General features: G+C 46.6%; 1 protein-coding gene across 2 annotated transcripts in view; it reads left to right on the top strand.

Moving 5' to 3' along the window:
• Positions 1-5,220, top strand: part of lactb (lactamase, beta) — a 50,389-nt gene extending 45,169 nt beyond the window's left edge. For both annotated transcript variants that reach the window (XM_072553103.1, XM_072553102.1), the window contains one exon: positions 2,976-5,220. In XM_072553103.1, coding sequence (XP_072409204.1) covers positions 2,976-3,591 — 616 coding nt within the window. In that variant the 3' untranslated portion in view covers positions 3,592-5,220. The remainder of the gene's footprint in view (positions 1-2,975) is intronic.
• The last annotated feature ends 16,985 nt before the right edge of the window (positions 5,221-22,205 follow it).

Genomic DNA, 22,205 nt, shown 5'->3' with positions numbered 1-22,205 from the left:
CCTACGTCTGGGCAAGCAGGCCTGGGTTCAAGTCCCACCTGCTCTGGATGTGAATCTTTGAACTGATTGATTGGAAAATATCAATATCTGGTGACTGTGAGGAGAAACGGCTTATTTATTGAAACCTACTTGAATCTGAAATGCTTCTGTCAAATCACCTCATCATTTTGTTTCCTTCTCCATGGAAGTCCCTTGTACCTGCTGCACAGCACCTGGAAATCATCGGAGATTTTATACTCATGCTCCCTCAGTACAGTTCCTCCCTCTGACAGTGTGGAGCTTCCTCAGCATTGATTCTCCTACAGTGCAGCACTCCTTCAGTACTGACCCTCTGACAGTGCAGCACCACTTCAGTACTGACCCTCTGACAGTGCGGCACTCCTTCAGTACTGACCCTCTGACAGGGAGGCACTCCGTCAGTACTGACCCTCTGACAGTGCAGCACTCCATCAGTACTGACCCTCTGACTGTGCAGCACTCCCTCAGTATTGACCCTCTGACAGGGAGGCACTCCCTCAGTACTGACCCTCTTGACAGTGCAGCACTCCCTCACTATTGACCCTCTGACAGTGAGGCACTCCCTCAGTATTGACCCTCTGACAGTGCGGAACTCCCTCAGTACTGACCCTCTGACAGTGCAGCACTCCCTCAGTACTGATCCTCCGACAAGGAGGCACTCCCTCAGCACTGACCCTCTGACAGGGAGGCACTCCCTCAGTACTGACCCTCTGACAGGGAGGCACTCCGTCAGTACTGACCCTCTGACAGTGCAGCACTCCATCAGTACTGACCCTCTGACTGTGCAGCACTCCCTCAGTATTGACCCTCTGACAGGGAGGCACTCCCTCAGTACTGACCCTCTTGACAGTGCAGCACTCCCTCACTATTGACCCTCTGACAGTGAGGCACTCCCTCGGTATTGACCCTCTGACAGTGCGGAACTCCCTCAGTACTGACCCTCTGACAGTGCAGCACTCCCTCAGTACTGATCCTCCGACAGTGCGGCACTCCCTCAGCACTGACCCACCGACAGTGCAGCACCACTTCAGTACTGACCCTCTGACAGTGCAGCACTCCCTCAGTACTGACCCTCTGACAGTGAGGCACACCCTTAGTACTGACCCTTCGACAGTGCAGCACTCCCTCAGTACTGACCCTCTGACAGTGCAGCATTCCTTCAGTACTGACCCTTCGACAGTGAGGCACTCCCTCAGCACTGACCCTCCAACAGTGTGGCACTCCCTCAGCACTGACCCTCCAACAGTGTGGCACTCCCTCAGTACTTACCGTCCAACAGTGTGGCACTCCTTCAGTACTGACCCTTCGACAGTGCAGCACTCCGTCAGTACTGACCCTCTGACAGTGCAGCACTCCCTCAGTACTGACCCTCTGACAGTGCATCACTCCGTCAGTACTGACCCTCTGACAGTGCAGCACTCCCTCAGTATTGACCCTCTGACACTGTGGCACTCCCTCAGTACTGACCCTCTTGACAGTGTGGCATTCCTTCAGTACTGACCCTTCGAAAGTGCAGCATTCCTTCAGTACTGACCCTTCGACAGTGCAGCACTCCGTCAGTACTGACCCTCTGACAGTGAGGCACTCCCTCAGTACTGACCCTCTGACAGTGAGGCACTCCCTCAGCACTGACTCTCTGACAGTGCAGCATTCCTTCAGTACTGACCCTCTGACAGTGCAGCACTCCCTCAGTACTGACCCTCTGACAGTGCAGCACTCCGACAGTACTGACCCTCTGACAGTGAGGCACTCCCTCAGTACTGACCCTCCAACAGTGTGGCATTCCTTCAGTACTGACCCTCTGACAGTGCAGCACTCCCTCAGTACTGACCCTTTGACAGTGCAGCACTCCGTCAGTACTGACCCTCTGACAGTGCAGCACTCCCTCAGTATTGACCCTCTGACACTGTGGCACTCCCTCAGTACTGACCCTCTTGACAGTGTGGCATTCCTTCAGTACTGACCCTTCGAAAGTGCAGCATTCCTTCAGTACTGACCCTCTGACAGTGAGGCACTCCCTCAGTACTGACCCTCTGACAGTGCAGCACTCCGTCAGTACTGACCCTCTGACAGTGCAGCACTCCCTCAGTATTGACCCTCTGACACTGTGGCACTCCCTCAGTACTGACCCTCTGACAGTGAGGCACTCCCTCACTATTGACCCTCTGACAGTGCAGCACTCCCTCAGTATTGACCCTCTGACAGTGCAGCACTCCCTCTGTATTGACCCTCTGACACTGTGGCACTCCCTCACTATTGACCCTCTGACAGTGTGGCACTCCCTCAGTATTGACCCTCTGACACTATGGCACTCCCTCAGTACTGACCCTCTGACAGTGCAGCACTCCCTCAGTATTGACCCTCTGACACTGTGGCACTCCCTCACTATTGACCCTCTGACAGTGTGGCACTCCCTCAGTATTGACCCTCTGACACTGTGGCACTCCCTCAGTACTGACCCTCTGACAGTGCAGCACTCCCTCAGTATTGACCCTCTGACACTGTGGCACTCCCTCAGTACTGACCCTCTGACACTGTGGCACTCCCTCAGTACTGACCCTCTTGACAGTGCAGCACTCCCTCACTATTGACCCTCTGACAGTGTGGCACTCCCTCAGTATTGACCCTCTGACAGTGCAGCACTCCCTCAGTACTGACCCTCTGACAGTGAGGCACTCCCTCAGTACTGACCCTCTGACAGTGCGGCACTCGTTCAGTACTGACCCTCCTACAGTGCGGCACTCCCTCAGTACTGACCCTCCAACAATGCGATGCTCCCTCAGCACTGACTACCCCCCAACAGTGATACAGAGACGCAAGGAAGTCTCGTTATCCTAATATTGGGATATATTAAGGTAGTGAAAGTGTTTGTAGAATTAGGAGCTGTTTCTAAGCAGGAAGAATGTGATCAATGTTTGAGGGTCAATTGAAACTTCTCCATTTTCCTTCTGTTGCAGGCACTATGTTTACAATAAGAAGGGGCGTCTGGTGAACTGCCCATACGTGGACTGCTCCTATAAGTGGGCAGGAGGTGGATTCCTCTCCACAGTGCATGACCTGCTGAGGTTTGGCAATGCCATGCTGTACAGCTACCAGGTGGAGGCGCCGGAGGGCAGAGAGCAGACCCAGCTCCCAGGCTACCTCAGACCTGCCACGGTGAGCATGATCTGGAGCCCGGTGCAGAACACGGAGCTGAGCTGGGACCGAGAGGGCCGTTACGCCATGGGCTGGGGGGTGGTGGAGCAGAGTCAGGAGTATGGGCAGGGTCGATACCGCAGGCACTACCTCAGCCACACCGGGGGGGCGGTGGGAGTTAGCAGCGTTCTGCTGCTCCTCCCTGGTGACCCTCGGGGAAGGCCGGTGGGGAGCCCTCCCCAGGGGGTGGTGGTCTCCATTCTCTGTAACCTGCAGTCCGTCAACCTCAACTCCACCGCTCTGAAAATCGCCTTGGAGTTCGACAAGGTGCGAGCAGGTGAGCCTCCCTCTGCGACCTCTGACCCGACCTCCCAATACCAGCTGGCTGACCAAGCAAAGGCCTCGCAACCGCTGAAACACACCTCCACCTCCAGCTGAAGGGACAGAGACAGTGGTGCTTTGAAAATGGTCAGACAGGACCTCCATTTCGGCTCAGCAAGACGTGTCCACATTTGCCAGTTTTACTGCTTTCTCCTGGGTCTACCTCCAGCGATAGGGGAGAGACTCAAGTCTGCACTGATTCCTAGGTTGGACAGGCAGGAGGCTGGAAGAACACAAGCAAGCCAGGCAGCACCAGGAGGTGGAGAAGTTGGTGTTTCGGGTATAACCCTTCCTCAGGACTGATTCCTCGGTTGCCAACTCTAATTGGTCTCTGACCCAGAGGCAAAAACTAGGCATTCTGTCACCTCCAGCCAGTCTTTTTACTCCCTTTTTTTTGTAATTCATTCATTCTGCATATCCTTTTCTTCTGAAGATTTTTATTTAAGGCTGTTTAGGGTCACCGTCTCATACAACGCAGGAACAGACCTCTTTGTCCAACTCGTCCATGCGGACCAGACTGAGATGAATTCTCATCCCCCAGAGACTGGTGAGCTAGTGGAAATTCTCCCCCTCCAAAAGGGGTTGAGGTTAAAACGTTGAATGTTTTCAAGGAGGAGTTAACTAAGTCATAGAGTCGTACAGCATGGAAACAGACCCTTTGGGCCAACTTTGTCCATGCCACCCGGATATCTCAACCTAATCTAGTCCCATTTGCCAGCACCCAGCCCATATCCCTCTAAACCCTTCCTATTCAAATATCCATCCAAAAGCCATTTAAATGGTGTAATTGTACCAGCCTCCACCACTTCCTCTGGCAGCTCATTCCACACACGCACCACCCTCGGTGTGAAAAAGTTGCCCCTTAGGTCCCTTTTATATCTTTCCCTTCTCACCCTAAACCTATGCCCCCTAGTTCTGGATTCCCCCACCCCAGGGAAAAGACCTTATCTATTTACCCTATCCATGCCCCTCATGATTTTCTAAACCTCTATAAGGTCACTCCTCAGCCTCCGACGCTTCAAGGAAAACAGCCCCAGCCTGTTCAGCCTCTCCCTATAGCTCAAACCCTCCAACCCTGGCAGCATCCTTGTAGATCTTTTTTGAACCCTTTCAAGTTTCACAATCTTAGGGATCCATGAGTATTGGGAGAAAGCAGAAGCACAGGACTGAGTTGGACGATTAGCCATGATCATATTGAATGGCGGATCACGGGGCGGAATTGCCTCCTCATGCTTCTATTCTTGAGGTTTCTGTGTTTCTTTCTCCCTAGTAATGTTCAGGAGATTGATCCTTCATGTCCTGGTCAAGGGAATTGTCATCTCTTTGACCTGGAATTGTTCTTACAAACAGGCAATGGACGATCTGATTTTCTTTATTTCTAACTGTGCCTCCATCCAGGTCAAGGATTTTATACATCGACCTTATTTTAAAAAAAAATCCAAATATTATGCAAAGAAATGTATTTTTAACTCGGTCCAGCAGTTTTGTAAAAGATGACATTGCAAACTGAATTTTATAAACAAAGAATAGTGCAGTTTCAGAAAAATTGGAGTGAACCACCAGAAAAGCTGGTTAAATCCAGATGCTGTTTTTAATGTGCTGGGATTCCCCAGGGAGGGAATTCTGTTCATTTTTTCCTGCAAATGTTTGCTTTCACAATTCATTAAAGCTTCTAACTTCCTGCCATTGAGTGTTGTTTGATAGAAAGTGTGTTTTATGTCACTATAGTGCCGAGTTAATGTCACTGGACTATTTAATCCAGGCTGATGTTCTGGGACATAGGTTAAATCCCAGTGCCACGCTTAAGTTTAATTAGTTGATGGTTGGAATTAAAAGCTGGTCCCAGTAATGGTGACGGCAACTACCAACACTTGTTGCAAAAGCCCATCTGGTTCACCAGGGAAGGAAATCTGCCTTAGTGTGGCTTCCTGATGACCCAGCAGTGCTCTGAAGCTACATCACAAGTCACTCTCTTTAGAGGGCAGGGGTCACAAACGTTGGCCTTCCTAGTGATGCCTGAGGAAGAGTAAAACCAGATATTTGTACATCTCGTTCTGACTTGGTTGTTCTTGCCCTGGTATCCCCTTGGTTATCGATGATGTCATGCCCTCAGTTACCATGGTATCTCCTTGGTGACCATGTTGTGCCCTCATTTGCTGTGATGTCTTCATAATTACCATGGTGTCCCCTCAGTAACCTTATTGGTCCCTCAGTTACCACGGTGTTGTGCCCTTTGTTACTATCTCATGCCTTCTGTTATCATGGTGTCCCCTCAGTTCATATAAATTTTATGCCCTCAGCCACCATGGTGTTTCCTCAGATACTGAGTCATGTCCTTGGTTACCATGGTGTTTCCTCTGTTAACATGCTGTCTCCATGGATGCCTGGTCATGCCCTTGGTTACCATGGTGTTTCCTCTGTTAACATGGTGTCTCCATGGATGCCTGGTCATGTCCTTGGTTACCATGGTGTCTTTTCTGTTTCTACGGTGTCCCTTTAGATACCATGCCCTTGGTTACCATGGTGTCTAACTGGGTAAGTTTTCAAACAATTGAGGGAAAGCACATTTTGGTGAATTTACTGCTCAGTTTCTGAGAGATGATTACAGTTTGGAATATCCTTCCTCTTCAAAGACTGACAAACTATCTCCCTGGTGGGAGGATCAAGAACAAGAAAACATCATCTTAAAATAAGAGTTGGGCCCTTCAAGTAATGTGAATACGTCTTCACCCAGAGGGAGTGCATATCTGGAATTCTCCACGCTAAATGATGTTCACGTTGGAGGACATTTGGAGCTTTCAAGACTGAGGACAATATTTGTTTTATTTGGAAAAGGCATCAAGGGTTAGGGGTCAAAGTGGGCAAACAGAGTGATGATACAATCACAGAATTGTTAGGCAGAAGGAGGCCATTTGGCCCGACACTGGCTCTGTCACCTCACGCAAATTTCCTATCTTTTTCCATTATCCCTACACCCCTTTCTATCCAAATAACCCTGCAGTGAATGCTTCACTTGACTCTGCCTCCAACACATTCCCAGGCAATGTGTTCCACAATCTGCTACTGAATGGCCTGAGAGACTGAGAAGGCCGCAATGACTCCAGGAATTCCCAAATATCTTGGGAGTCCTAAGCCATCAATTGAGCAACAAACCTGTCCAAATTTCAACAGTCACAACAGCAAACAGGGCAAGCCCAGTACATCAGAAGTCAGAAAATGCTGGAGAAACCCAGCAGGTCTGGCAGCATCTGCGGAGAGAAAGCAGAGTTAACATTTCAGGTCCAGTGACACTTCTTCAGAATTGGGACATCACAAGCCAGTGAAGAAGAAGCGTCATTGGACCCAAAACGTTAACTCTGCTTTCTTGGCACAAATGCTGTTAGATCTACTGAGTTTCTCCAACAATTTCTGATTTCCAACAGTTCAATGGTGATATTTTTTGTAAGGAATCAGATCAAATGACCAGAGGGCCATCTGCTGAGTTCATTTTCTCCAAGGTTCTGAAGTCAGCATCAAACAGGAAAGATGCGTAATACTCAGGGATATCAAGCTCTCCGGTAATACTCAGGGATATCACCAGAAAGCCTTCTTGCATCGACACATATTTCTTTCAAACAAATGGGTGGTACAGTGGTTAGCACTGCTACCTCACAGCGCCAGAGACCTGGGTTCAATTCCTGCCTCGGGCATCTGTCCGTGTGGAGTTTGCACATTCTCCCCATGTCTGCGTGAGTTTCCTCCGGGTGCTCCAGTTTCCTCCCACAGTCCAAAGATGTGCAGGTTAGGTGAATTGGCCACGCTAAATTGCCCGTAGTGTTAGTTGTAGGGGAATGGGTCTGGTTGGGTTGCTCTTCGGAAGGTCGGTGTGGACTTGTTGGGCCGAAGGGCCTGTTTCCACGCTGTAAGTAATCTAATCTAAAATCAATTCATATTGCATAACACAGCCTGGAGCCCAGGTACTGGGCTCCTGCGGTACTGCAGGAGTGCTGCACTGTCAGAGGTTCCATCTTCAGGTGAGGTGTTCAAGCAAAAGCCCCCTTGTAGGCGGGGATGACCATCCCATGGTCTTGTTTTGAAGGAAAGTTCCCCCAGATATTTATCCGATAATGCAAATCACGAAATGTATCACTGGTTTCAGTTGCTGCTGTGCACTAACCGACTGGTGTAATTTATACAATGCCGCAGTGTTGACGTTTCCAAAGTCTTGAACTATGAAGTTTTTTTATGACATCTTGGAGCTCATGAAAGTTGCTAGATAAATGCAATTTTGACTTTCCCCTTCATTTATACATCCTAGAATAGAATAGAATATCAATTATTGTCACGTACCCAATACAGAAGTGCAGGAGTACAGTGACAAGCTTATAATGTCACCTCTTAACGGCACCATCTTGGGTACAACACATCTGTGTACAAATCTTAGATACTAAAAGAGGAATACAAAAGAAAAGAAATAGCATTACCTTACAGTGATCCATAGTATAAGTTAGAAATAAGACATAGTTAAAAGAATAAACATTACAATCAGATAAGCAAATTACACATAAACATTACAGTGCAGTAGCTCAGCACGAGCTTCTACGCGTGGTCTGATCACCCGTGCCAGACCCCAGTCCAACAACTGTCCCTGCTTCACTTCGGGCCTCCAACCCGCTCCACTCCAGGCCTCCAACCCACTCCACTCCGGGCCTCCAACCCGCACCACTCCGGGCCTCCAACCCGCTCCACTCCAGGCCTCCAACCCACTCCACTCCGGGCCTCCAACCCGCACCGCTCCGGGCCTCCAACCCGCTCCACTCCAGGCCCCCAACCTGCTCCACTCCAGGCATCCAACCCACTCCACTCCAACCCGCTCCACTTCGGGCCTCCAACCCGCTCCACTTCGGGCCTCCAACCCGCTCCACTTCGGGCCTTCAGCTTGCTCCACTACGGCTCCCAGTTACTCAGCTCTGTTTGACGCCTTTGTTCCTGCTTCTCCTAGTGATTAGAACAAGATTAGCCAGGAGGATCTCCGCAATTGGAGCTTTATCCTGGACCAATCAGGGAGCCCTGGCTGGTAGTTACAATCAGGACTCTCCTGCCCCTTTTCCGCAGTTATGTTAGAGCCCGGGTGTCTCTGGAAAAGGAGCACACAGTGTCCTGGAATTGTTCAGGGAGAGATGGGCGCAGCAGGGAGTGGAGTGCGTTATTTCCCCCTCCAACTCTATTTTGATTTAATCCCTGCCCTCCCCTTCACTGTTTGATCACACAGCATTGCCCTTTGATGTGAAGGGCATACCTCTGTTTGCTCTGACTGTCCTGGTTCTAACCAAAAAAAACAATCAGGACTCTCCACCTGCACACACACAAAGAAGAAAAACCAGGCGTGTCAGACGTCCTGTTCACTCTGAGAGCTGACTCTGAGGGAGCTGAATCTGTGTCAGTGAGTCTCCACATGGAAATAAAAGGTGACTTGGGAAAAAAACCAAACAAAATACAATCAGGACTCTTCCCAACAGTTAACAGCTACTTTTGGTCAATGTGGCTGCATTTTATATTGGGAAGTTACAAGATCACTTTTACTTTCACTGTACAATTGAATTCTAATTAAAAATGTTTTGTGCATCATGCTTTGGAAAAATGGGTCTTTTTTAGGAAAACTGGGGAAAGCTGATTTCTACGTCTCTCTCAAAGCTGAAATATATCAGACTAAACCAACTCTTAACAAAATACAATCAGGACTCTCAGAGATTCTCCTCACTGTAAGCTCTGAGCTAGCTGGTCAGAGTCCACGTAGTGTGTATGTGTAAATAAAGTTAAAAATCACACAATGCCAGGTTATAGTCCACCAGGTTTAATTAGAAACGCTAATTTTCGAAGCGCTGCTCCTTCATCAGGTGGTTGTGGAGTACACAATTGTAAGAAAGCTAGTGCTTCCAAATAAACCTGTTGGACTATAACCTGGTGTTGTGTGATTTTTAACTTTGTACATCCCAGTCCAACACCAGCATCTCCACATCATGTAAATAAAGGGTGACTTGGCGATGGGATCCTGGGTTTTGATCAGAGTGGTGCTGGAAAAGCGCAGCAGTTCAGGCCGCATCCGAGGAGCAGGAAAATCGACTTTTCGGGCAAAAGTCCTTCATCAGGAATAGAGGTAGGAAGCCTCCAGGGTGTAGGGATAAATGGGGGTATGTGGTGGAGCTGGGGAGAAGGTAGCAAAGAGTACAATAGGTGAATGGGGGTGGGGATGGAGGTGATAGGTCAGAGAGGAGGGTGGAGCGGATAGGTGGGAAGGGAGATAGGCAGGTAGGACAGGTCATGGGGATGGTGCTGAGCTGGAAGGTTGGAACTGGGGTAAGGTGGGGGGAGGGGAAATGAGGAAACTGGTGAAGTCCACATTGATACCCTGGGGTTGAAGTGTTCCGAGGCGGAAGATGAGGCATTCTTCCTCCAGGCGTCAGATGGTGAGGGAGCGGCGGTGAAGGAGGCCCAGGACCTCCATGTCCTCGGCAGAGTGGGAGGGGGAATTGAAATATTGGGCCACGGGTGACGGGGTTGATTGGTGCGGGTGTCCCGGAGATGTTCCCTAAAGCGCTCTGCTAGGAGGCACCCAGTCTCCCCAATGTAGAGGAGACCGCATCGGGAGCAACAGATACAATAAATTACACTGGTGGATGTGCAGGTGAAACTTTGATGGATGTGGAAGGCTCCTTTGGGGCCTTGGATGGAGGTGAGGGAGGACATGTGGGCGCAGGTTTTGCAATTCCTGTGGTGGCAGGGGAGGGTGCCAGGATGGGAGGGTGGGTTGTTGGGGGGTGTAGATCTGACCCGGGCTCTGTGCAGTTATTTCACCTCCCCTTCCCCCACTCCTACTCTCCCAATTGGACTCAATCCATTGTGTACCACTCACCTGTCCTCAAAATGAAATCTGAACTTTCCCCTCCTTCATTATGGCTCAACTCCTATCTATACCTCCCTCACCTTGCTGTTGCCAAATACCTGTAGATTATTGTAGCGTGCAGGTAGTGCACTGAGCCAGGCCTTAACTCTTTCAGACCCTTTGTACACAACACAAGGTATAGGTTCTGACTCAACTGGGGCCCAGGACAGGAAGCACAGATTGCCACGCTGCTCCTTAATCCTTACCCTGAGCCATGCACAATGAGACCCACGGCTCTGGTTATTGGATACTGAAGTCCTCCCCACTCCATCCCAACCACTTCCTGCTTTTCCAATGCTACTCTGTTTGCACAAAGGAAAAAACATTATCATTTAGCCATGAGAACAGTGCCCAGCAAGACTCTGGCCTTTGCACATTGCTCTTTGCCCCTTTCAAGAGTGTCTCAGTCCTTTTTGATTGAGATTTTGTATCAATGCATCAACTGGAGCCATGATGTCAAAGAGCTTTTTTAATCTCTGGGGCCCGGTTTGAAACTTTGACATGGACTTAAACATCACATTTGCCGCTAGTCACCAGCATGATCGGCAGTTCAGCTATCCAGCCCTGTGTTTGCTAATTGCTTCACTCAATGTTGTTCTAAAGCACACTTATTGGGGCTGTTCAAATCTAATGAGCCCATCTTCATTCATCGAGCAAAACCTCTCTCTATGCAAATGCACTTTGGAACACAGCATTGAAAACATGATAGTCAGTACCTACATCCTGTGAACTGTCGTACTATGGATCTCGAATGGACTTTTATTCATTCACAGGATGTGGGTGTCACTGGCTAGGCCAGAGGGCTATTAGAGTCAACGACATTGCTGGGAGTTGGAGTCACATGTCGGTGTCATGGAGAAAATGTAGAGAATCACCAGGAGATGCAGAAAGTTCCTCAAGAAGTAGGTCTTTTATTTGCAAACAAAAAACTGTGACACTGAGAAAGCAGATTCTTGAATGCCCCTGACTCTTGGATAGGCACACAGAAGATACTAAAATGAAGGGTATGGTGGTTAGTTTGATCTTAGAATAGGATAAAAGGTCGGCACAACATCTTTTTTTGTCATGCTTCTGTTAGCTTATCATCATGTTCAAGTATATTAATCAAAATACCTCACTCCAGCTACACAATAAACCAGGGATGTTAGTTCCCATTATCTCTTTAGTTATACATTCTACTTAATGTTATTCTAATGTCACAGCTAGATATTTAGTGTCAACTTTTGCAACAATGGTCTTTCACTCCAGACCCTACTTAACATTTTCCTAATGTCCTGATTAGATATTTATTATCACCTCTGCTACAGTGATCTTCCATTCCAGACTAACCTGTCATGATTAGATATTTAACTATTCCATCTATTACAATGGTCTCCTGCCTCAAGCTGACTCTACTAGCTATTAATTAGCTGTTTAATGTCATGTCCCAAATATTTATGGTCCCAATGACACTTAACAGGGAGACTACCTTTACCAACTGTTATCTCATCTTGCCATAGTGACCTTTTAGCCTTAACCTTATCTGCTAATCGGTGTAAGAGCATTCCACTGTTCTTATCCCATCCTGCCTTCCACATACCACAGATTACCAGTGGTCTTCATGCATTAACCCTAAACATGCTTTCATTTTCCATATAGGCCAGACCGGGTAAAGATGCCATTTTCTTTCCCCAATTCTACCATCTGTGACAGTTGGATTTGAACCCAGGGCCCTCGAACATTACCAGGGTCTTTGGATTAATAGTTTAGTGATAATACCACTAGGCCATTGTCTGATACTGATTGAGTCCAATAAACTGCGCCCACTATGAAAATGTCACAAGGACTTGGTGTGAAAGTGAAGTAGAATCTTACAGCAGATGGTCATAAAGCTCAGTCCTCCCAGCAGTGGAGGATGCTAATGATGACGCTTATTCTCAGAAACTGTAAAGTAGTTTCAAAGATGCAGTAACTATGTCTCGTTTACTCAGCACTGTTTCTGTCATTAGTCCAGAAGGATCTTCACACACATTAGCCCTGAGAGAACGCACACTCAGAAGGATGTGATGGCAGCATACAGAACAAACAGAAAGTGGGATTTTACAGTTTACTGCAATTCTGTTCACATGTTTCACAAAAACTATGAAAATGGTATGTATAGTAGTATGTATATATGATATGTATAGTAGTTCTAGTGACCCAACAGTGATTAACCAGCTTGAAAAATAGAACATAGAACGGTCTGGCCCTCGATGTTGTGCCGACCTTTTATCCTACTCTAAGATCAAACTAACCAACATACCCTTCATTGTACGATCATCCATGTGCCTATCCAAGAGTCGCTTAAACGTCCCTAATGTATCTGACTCTAATACCATTGCTGGTAGTGCACATTCGCTGTGTGAAGAACCTACCTCTGACATCTCCCCTAAACCTTCCTCTAATCACCTTAAAATTATGCCCCCTCGTGACAGACATTTCCACCCTGGGAAAATGTCTCTGGCTATCCACTCTATCTATGCTGCATCATCTTGTACACCTATATCAAGTCACCTCTCATCCTTCTTCACTCCAATGAGAAAAGCCCTAGCTCCCTCAACCTTTCTTCAAAAGACCTGCCCTCCAATCCAGGTAGCTTCATGGTAAATCTCCCAATGCACCCTCTCTAAAGCTTCCACATCCTTCCTATAATGAGGCAACCAGAACTGCACACAATATTCCAAGTGCGGTCTAACCAGGGCTCTATAGAGCTACAGCATAACTTCGCAGCTCTTAAACTCAATACCTCTGCTAATGACAGCCAACTCAAAATACGCCTTCTTAAAACCCTATCTGATGTCCTTTAGAGAAGGAAATTGCCATCCTTATCTGGTCTGGCTGACATGTGACTCCAGACCCACAGCAATGTGGTTGACTCTTAACTGCCCTCTGGGCAATTAGGGATGGGCAATAAATGTGGGCCTAGCCAGTGACACCGTCATCCTGTGAATTAACATACAAATAAACTTGGGTGGCAACTTTGAGGAACCTATGGACGTGGACCCAGCGTTCCTCTACACTGCCAAGAAGCCTCCTTTTAACCCTGAAATCCGCATTCAAATTCGACCTTCCAAAATGAATCACTTCTGAGTGATCTGTATGACTCTTTAACAGAGAACTGAGGTGAGTCGACGATATGTTAATAATGGGGGGGGTGTTACCTCCCCTGGATTAAACAGCATGTTAAGGGCAGGAATAATGTGCAGGGGAAGTCATGGTCTATGACGAAGGATGAGAAAAGTTTATGGTCCTACAATCAGGGCTTCAGGAACCAGGATCACAGAGATACTAATCTTTGGATTCTTCCCAATGCCACTCGCTTGCATGTGTAGCAGCTGATACATTCAACAGATTCATCTGAGGCTGCAGAAACACCTTAGAAAGGGTTGCTTCAGATTCCTGCAGTATTGGAGCCAGTTCGAATGCAGGAAACACTAAGAATCCCTGCAGTGTGGGAGCAGGCCATTCCACAGTGACCCTCTGAAGGGCATCCCACCCCATAATCCGGCATTTCCATGGCTAAACCACCTCGCCTGCACATTCCTTGATGCTATGGGACAAATTAGCATGGCCAATCCGTCTAACCTGCACATCTTTGGCGATATGAGGCAGTAGTGCTAACCACTGAATCACTATGGGTGAGTTGCCTCAACCATAATATTTACAATGTCAATATTAGAGTGGTGCTGGAAAAGCACAGCAGGTCAGGCAGCATCCGAGCAGCAGGAAAATCAACATCTCGGGCAGAAGCCCTTCATCAGGAAAGCACCTGCAGTCCTCACTTTCGCCTAATGATATGAACAATGTCTGCACTTGGAGCATAACCCGTGGGGGAGTATTTGAATGAATTTGGCAGGTGGTAAGGAAGGAGGTATGACTGTCAGAAGGAAACAACGTTAAAATGAAGAGTTGTTCAGAGGTTGGAGTGATAGTTGAGAAATATAAGGTGCATTGAAAGCATAGTGAATTAGGAGAAGGTGAGGACTGCAGATGCTGGAGATCAGAGTCAAAAGTGTGATGCTGGAAAAGCACAGCCGGTCAGGCAGCATCCGCGGAGCAGGAGAATCGACATTTCGAGCTTAAGCTCTTCATCAGGAATGTTCCGTCGACTCTCTTGCTTCTCGGATACTGCCTGACCTGGTGTGCTTTTCCAGCACCGCACTTTTGACAGCGCAGTGAATCAGGTTTGTGAGCTGCAGGCACAAGTAACCAGATGGAATTGATGCAGGGGGAGCAACAGAGATTAACTCAAAAAAAAGGGGGGCAGTAAATATTCCTGGGCATTATTCAGGAAAGAAAGGGCTGCAGAAGGCAAAGTGGCAGCATTGTTCAAAATCCGACAGGACTGGAAAGGAATTTACTGTTCTATACGGTTTCTGTCGATTCTGCCTTTGAACCTCCAAGGATATTGTTAAGCTTCTGAATCCATGCTGTAAGCTGTGAAGTAATGGGAAGGGGATAAAGGAATACATTTGCAGGAGAATTGCTGAAAGATACAAGAGCTGTTGTCTTAATAGGAGCTTCAATTATCCTGACATGGACTGGGTTAGTCACGGTACAAAATAGTACAAGGACAGGGATTCCACAAATGCGTCCAAAAGAGCTTTTTTGATCAATGTAGTTCCAGTCAAATGAAAGGAACACAGTGACTTGGAGACAGGAAGGACTGCAGATGTTGGAGGTCAGAGTCAATTGATGTGAAGCTGGAAAAGCACAGCAGGTCAGACAGCATTGGGCCATAACACTGACTTCCCTGCTCCTCGTATTCTGTCTGACCTGCTGCGCTTTTCTAGCTCCATGTCTATTGAAGGGAAAAGAGTGCTGCATTGGAATCCAAGACAAAGTGGGTCAAGAGAAACATGTTTTAGTAAGGGAGCATGTAGGAAACAGTGATCATACCATTCAGTCAGGGTCATAGAGATATACAGCACAGAAACAGACTCTTTGGTTCAACACATCCATGCCGACCATGAAATCCTAACCTAATCTAGTTGTATTTGCCAGCACCTGGCCTATATCCCTCCAAACCCTTCCTATTCATATACCCATCCAAATGCTTTTTAAATGCTGTAATTGTACCAACCTCCACCACTTCCTCTGGCAGCTCATTCCATACATACACCACCCTCTATGAGAAAAAGTTGTTCCTTAGGTCCCTTTTATATCTTTGCCCTCTCACCCTAAACCTATGCCCTTTAGTTCTGGACTTTCCCACCCTAGGGAAAAGATCGTGTCTATTTATCCTATCCATGCCCACCATTATTTTATAATCCTCTATAATGTCACCCCTCAGCCTCCAATGCTCCAAAGAAAACAGCCCCAGCCTGTTCAGCCTCTCCCTATATTCAAATCCTCCAACCCTGGCAACATCCTTGTAAATCTTTTCTGAACCCTTTCAAGTTCCGATAGGAAGGAGACCAGAATTGCACACAATATTCCAAAAGTGGCCTAACCAATGTCCTGCTCAGCCGCAACATGACCTCTCAACTCCTGTACTCAATACTCTTACCAATAAAAATAAAAATCACACAACACCAGGTTATAGTCCAACAGGTTGATTTGGAAGCACTAGTTTTCGGAGTGCTGCTACTTCATCAGGTGGTTGTGGAAAGCTAGTGCTTCCAAATAAACCTGTTGGACTATTAACCTGGTGTTGTGTGAGTTTTAATTTTGTCCACCCCAGTCCAACACCGGTGTCTCCAAATCCTAATCAATAAATGAAAGTATACCAAATGCCTTCTTCACTATCTTATCTACCTGTGACTCCACTTTCAAGGAGCAATGACTCTGCACTCCAAGGTCTCTTTGTTCAGCAACACTCCCTGAGACCTTGCCATTAAGTGTATAAGTCCTGCAAAGGAAACCTCAATTTCTTTAGTCATCCAGTATTCCCTATACCTACCAGACTTTCCTTTCACCCTACCAGGAAGATACTGTCTCTGAACTCTTGTTATCTCATTTCTGAAGGCTCCCCATTTTCCAGCTGATCCTTTACCTGCGAACATCTGCCCCCAATTAGCTTTTGAAAGTTCTTGCCTGATACCGTCAAAATTAGCCTTCCTCCAATTTAAAACTTTAACTTTTAGATACCGGGCTTGAAGCATTAACTCTGTTTCTCTCTCCACAGATGCTGCCAGACCTGCTGAGTTTCCCCAGCACGCTCTGTTTTTGGATCATATCATTAGGTTTTTGATTCCCTACAATATGGAAACAGGCCCTTCGGCCCAACCAGTCCACACCGACCCTCTGAAAAGTAACCCATCCAGACCCATTTCCCTCTAACTAATGCACCTGAGACGATGAGCAGTTTAACACAGCCAATTCACCTGAGCTGCACGTCTTTGGACTGTGGGAGGAAACCCATGCAGACACGGGGAGAATGTGCAAACTCCACACAGACAGTCGCCCAAGGCTGGAATCGAACCCGGGTCCCTGGCGCTGTGAGGCAGCAGTGCTAACCACTGAGCCACCGTGCCGCCCGTTTTGTGTAGTTATGGAAAATGACAAGAACCAATCAAATATGAAAGTTCTCAGCTGAAAAGAAAAGGCAAACATCAGTGAGTAGAATGGAGATCTGATCCAAATTGACTGGAATCAATGTTTTGGCAGGGAAAATGGCAAGTGAGTGATGGGAAGCCTTCCAAGGAGATAGCACAGATATACACCAGGCACTCGCCCTAAAAGAATACGAAGGGTATCTTAAGATAAAGCTGTAAATAGTAAAGATATCAGATTAAAAATTATAAGGAAAGTGAACTAAGGATAAATATTTGATTTCTGCTCTAGAGTGAACTAGCTGAAGCCTGAAGGGTCAGATTGCCTCCTTCTGTCCTCAAGTGATATTTTTTATTCATTCATGGGAAGTAGGCATTACTGGTACAGAGCAACATGTACTGTCCATCCCTCATTACCCTTGAGAAGGTGATGGTGAGCCACCTTTCTGAACCACTGTGGTCCAAGTATTGTATCTAACTCCACAATGTTATCCTGGAGAGAGTTCCAGGAATTTGACCCAGTGATGGTGAGGGAACACTGATTGGCTCCACGCCAGGCCAAGGGACATTAGCAGCGACAGTGTTTCCCTGTATCTGCTGTCCTTTGTCATTCCTGGTGGTAGAGGTTATGGGATTGCTGTTCAATTCACCTTCCCTCCAGGAAATAGTCCAGTGACGGCCCATATCTGTTACACAGCCTGACCTCGAGGGGGTACTCGACAGTGAAAGGTTTGCACCTCTGCAGCACCTCTCACGGAACCGCGGCATGACCGAAAGTGCTTCAGAGCGAATGAAGTGCTTTAGAAGTGTAATCATTGCAATTTAGGAAACACAGCTACCAATTTGTGTGCAGCATGCTCCCACAAACACCAATGCGATCGTGACCAAGACAACCTAGTGTCACTGATTGAGGGACAGTTATTGACCCAGGTCAATAAGCTGCGAAAAGTAGAGTCACAGGTAGACAGATGGGAAAGTGAGGACTGCAGATGCTGGAGATCAGAGCTGAAAATGTGTTGCTGGAAAAGCGCAGCAGGTCAGGCAGCATCCAAGGAGCAGGAGAATCGACATTTTGGGCATATCTCCTTCTTCCTGAAGAAGGGCTTATGCCCAAAACGTCGATTCTCCTGTTCCTTGGATGCTGCCTGACCTGCTGCGCTTTTCCAGCAACACATTTTCAGCTCACAGGTAGACAGGCCAGTGAAGGAGGTTTTTGACACACTGCCCTTCATCAGTCAGGGCACTGAGTAGAGAAGTTGGGAAGTTATGTTGAAGTTGTATAGGACATTGGTGAGGTTTCACTTGGAGTATTGTGTCCAGTTTTGGATGTTATTAAACTGGAAAGAAATTAGATTACTTACAGTGTGGAAACAGGCCCTTCGGCCCAACAAGTCCACACCGACCCGCCGAAGCGCAACCCACCCATTCCCCTACATTTACCCCTTTATCTAACACTACGGGCAATTTAGCATGGCCAATTCACCTGACCTGCACGTCTTTGGACTGTGGGAGGAAACCAGAGCACCCGGAGGAAACCCATGCAGACACAGGGAGAACGTGCAAACTCCACACAGTCAGTCGCCTGAGTCAGGAATTGAACCCAGGTCCCTGGTGCTGTGAGGCAGCAGTGCTAACCACTGTGCCACCGTGCCGCCCAAATTAACAAGGATGTTGCCAGGACTCAAGGGACTGAGTTATAGGGAGAGGTTGGACAAACTAGGACATTTTTCTTTAAAGTGTAGGAGACTGTAGGGATATTGTAGAGGTGTATAAGATCATGAGAGGCATGGATAGGGTGAATGCACTCAGTCTTTTTCCCCAGGGTTGGGGAATCAAGGACTAGAGGGCATCAGTTTAAGGTAAGAGGGAAAGAATAAAAGGGAACCTGAGGGGCAAATCTTTTACCCATATAGAATGAGCTACCGACACAAGTGTTTGAGGTAGGTATATTAACAACATTTAAAAGGCATTTGAACAAATACATGGATAGGAAAAGATTAGAAGGATAAGGGCCAGGTGCAGGGAAATGGGGTTAGTGCAGATGGACACTTCGGTCAGTATGGACCATTTTGGGCCAAAGGGCCTGTCTCCGTGCTCTATGATTCAATGACATCACCATTGAGCCCTACTCTTCTTCAAAGACCTACCTGAGAGGGCAGACAGGTCTTCACGTTTTATCGACAGTGTTGTGTTCCCTTCGCACTGGCCTGAAGCCTGGAGTGTGCACTGAATAGAGATATGCAAGTCTTGACAATGGAATTGAACCATAATCTTCCATTTGAAACCAGTAGCATCTGCTTGCTCAAGTGTTCCCTTTCAGGTCTTTGGTGCTATGATGATACTGTAGCTTTAAGAGGTGTGTTTTGTCCTGGCTTCTTTTGGAGAGTGATTAGTGGCAGGTGCTCAGCAGTCTATGAGAAGAACTTATGAAGCCTTGCAATTTTTTAAAAGCTGGAACAATAGAAGCATCCTGAATGGGTGTGCTCAAGTGTTCAAGGACCTGGATTTTAGGTTTACTTTTCAGCAGCTGTTGCTGGGGTCTCAGCAGGATTGGAAGGAATCGCTCCTGGATGCTACAGTCTCTCTCTCTCTCTCTCAGAATGGTCTTTTAATGTTTTTTCCTCCTGGATTGGACAACTACATGTGAGACGATCTGACTTTGCCTTTTTGCCATGGGTCTGTTTATGGAATGTTACCATATTGGAACAATTAGTAATAGTTACAGTATCTATTATTTTGTTACATTTTCCAATAGAGTTACATTATTCCAAGTTCATTTTTTGTTGTATTTTAACTTTTGTATTTGAATAAATTGTTTAATGTTAAGTTGATTGACAGATCAAATTGCATCTGGAACACAACACCTGACCTTTACCCTTGAAATAAGAAAGAGTTAGGGTCTAGGCTACCTTCCTGATATATTTTGAGGAGGTCTGGTCTGATCCATAACGATACCAACAGATGGCATCATGTATCAGTTTTAAAGCACAAAGCTATTCACAATAAAGGTGGTTATGAGCCAGAGTTCAGATCAGTTCTAATGATCAGAATGATAAATGGTGGGAGGGAGAGACACTGTGCACTGCCTTCCTTTTAAGTAGGACTTAGTTTAATTCAGATAAATGTGAGGTGCCACATTTTGGTAGGCAAATCAGGGCAGGATCTATATACTTAATGGTAAGGTCCCAGGGGGTGTTGCTGAACAAAGAGACCTTGGAATGCAGGTTCATAGTTCCTTGCAAGTTGAGTTTCAAGTAAACAAGGTAGTGAAGAAGATATTTGGTACACTTGCCTTTATTGGTCAGGGCACTGATTATAGGAGTTGAGAAGTCATGTTGCAGCTGTACAGGACATTGGTTAGGCCACTTTTGGAATACTGCATTCAATTCTGGTTTCCTTTCTATTGGAAGGATGTTGTGAAACTTGAAAGGGTTCAGAGAAGATTTACAAGGATGTTGCCAGGGTTGGAGGGTTTGAGCTGTAGGGAGGGGCTGAACAGGCTGGGGCTGTTTTCCCTGGAACGTCAGAGACTGAGGAGTGACTCAATAGAAGTTTATAAAATCATGAGGGATATGGGCAGGAGAAATAGACAAAGCCTTTTCCCTCAGGTAGGGGAGTCCAAATCTAGTTTAGGGTGAGGGAGGAAAGATTTAAAAGGGACATAAGGAGCAACGTTTTCACACAGAGGGTGGTGCATGTATGGAATGAGCTGCCAGAGGAAGTGGTGGAGGCTGGTACAATTACAATATTTAAAAGGCATCTGGATGGGGATATGAATAGGAAGGGTTTGGAGATATATGGGCCAAATGCTGGCAAATGGGACTAGATTAATTGAGGGTATCTGGTTGGCATGGTTGAGTTGGACCAAAGGGTCTGTTTCCATGCCGTACATCTCGATGACTCTATCCATGACCTGGACATTACACAAAAAACACTGACTTCAATAGTTTGAAAGTCGACATAATGTTTCAAGAATGGGCAAAACTTCATTCTAATGACTAATGATCTGATAATGTGATATCGATGGGTCTGGAGTACAGATCCATGCCAATTCTCTGAGGATCTGGATTCAAATGACACCAGTTGAATTTAAATGCACTTAGTAAATCTTAAAGCAATTGTAAATCAGTAACGGTGATCACATTAACTACCATTAACTGCTTTAATGCAATATAAAGGGTTATGTATTTTCAGGGAGAGGTGGGCGCCGCAGGGTGTGGAGTGTATTATTTCCCTCTCCAACTCTATTTTGATTTAGTCCCTACCCTCCCCTTCACTGTTTGATCACACAGCATTGCCCTCTGATGAGAAGGGCACTGCTTGTCACTGGCCACTTGGGTGTTTCCTTTCTTCCTGTTGATTGAAACTGAATAAAAATTTGTACGCCTGTTGCCTTTCACTGTATCTCACAGAAAAAAATATATATAAAGGGTTATGTCTAACTGCGTGATAGACAGGGAGTGACAGGATATCACATGAGATTGCACTTCTCCTACAAGATGAAGCCAGAGTTTCTCAATAAAGTCAATGTTTTCTTTACCTCAGCAGACTCTAAATATTAAAACATTCTGAAGAAAGCTTTCACTTCACAGATACTGCCGGACCTGCTCGGTTTCTCTAGCAAGTTTTGTTTTCGTTCCAAATCTCCAGCATCCACGTTTCTTATTTTTATCTAAATATTCTAACTCACACAAAAAGTCCGAGAATTTTATAGTAAAATCTCATCTGGCTAACTCATATCCTTTAGGGAAGGAAATTGGTCACCTCTGATGAGGTGTCATCTAAACTTGAAACATTGGTTGCTCTCTCTCCACAGATGCTGCCTGACCCACTGTGATCTCTAGCATTTGTCGTTTTCAGTACAGATTCCAGCACCTGCAGTGACTTGCTCCCAAATGGGTCACCCTGGCCTATTGGTGATGTCACAGCCATAGCTTTGGGATTAATTGTCCTCAGAAATGGCCTAATGAAGCACTTCCAAGGTCTCTCTAGAACCCAAAGTCCAATCGTGTCTCTTACGCATGACGGATTACAATATATTTTAAAGAAGAGCCTCAGAGAGTTACTGATTGAATCCCAGTATGAGAAGAGTCCATCCACATTGTGTCCCATCTACAAGACACACATTTGATGGCACCTTCTAAACACACAAACTTCAGCACCTCCGAGTACAGCAGATATGTAGGAGCACCACCACCTGCAAGTTCCCTTCCAAGGCATACAACATCCTGACTTGG

Source organism: Chiloscyllium punctatum, chromosome 33 (assembly GCF_047496795.1).
Source record: "Chiloscyllium punctatum isolate Juve2018m chromosome 33, sChiPun1.3, whole genome shotgun sequence".
Lineage (NCBI taxonomy): Eukaryota > Metazoa > Chordata > Chondrichthyes > Orectolobiformes > Hemiscylliidae > Chiloscyllium > Chiloscyllium punctatum.
Note: the sequence above shows the minus strand (reverse complement) of the source record. Positions and strands in the feature narration are given on the sequence as shown.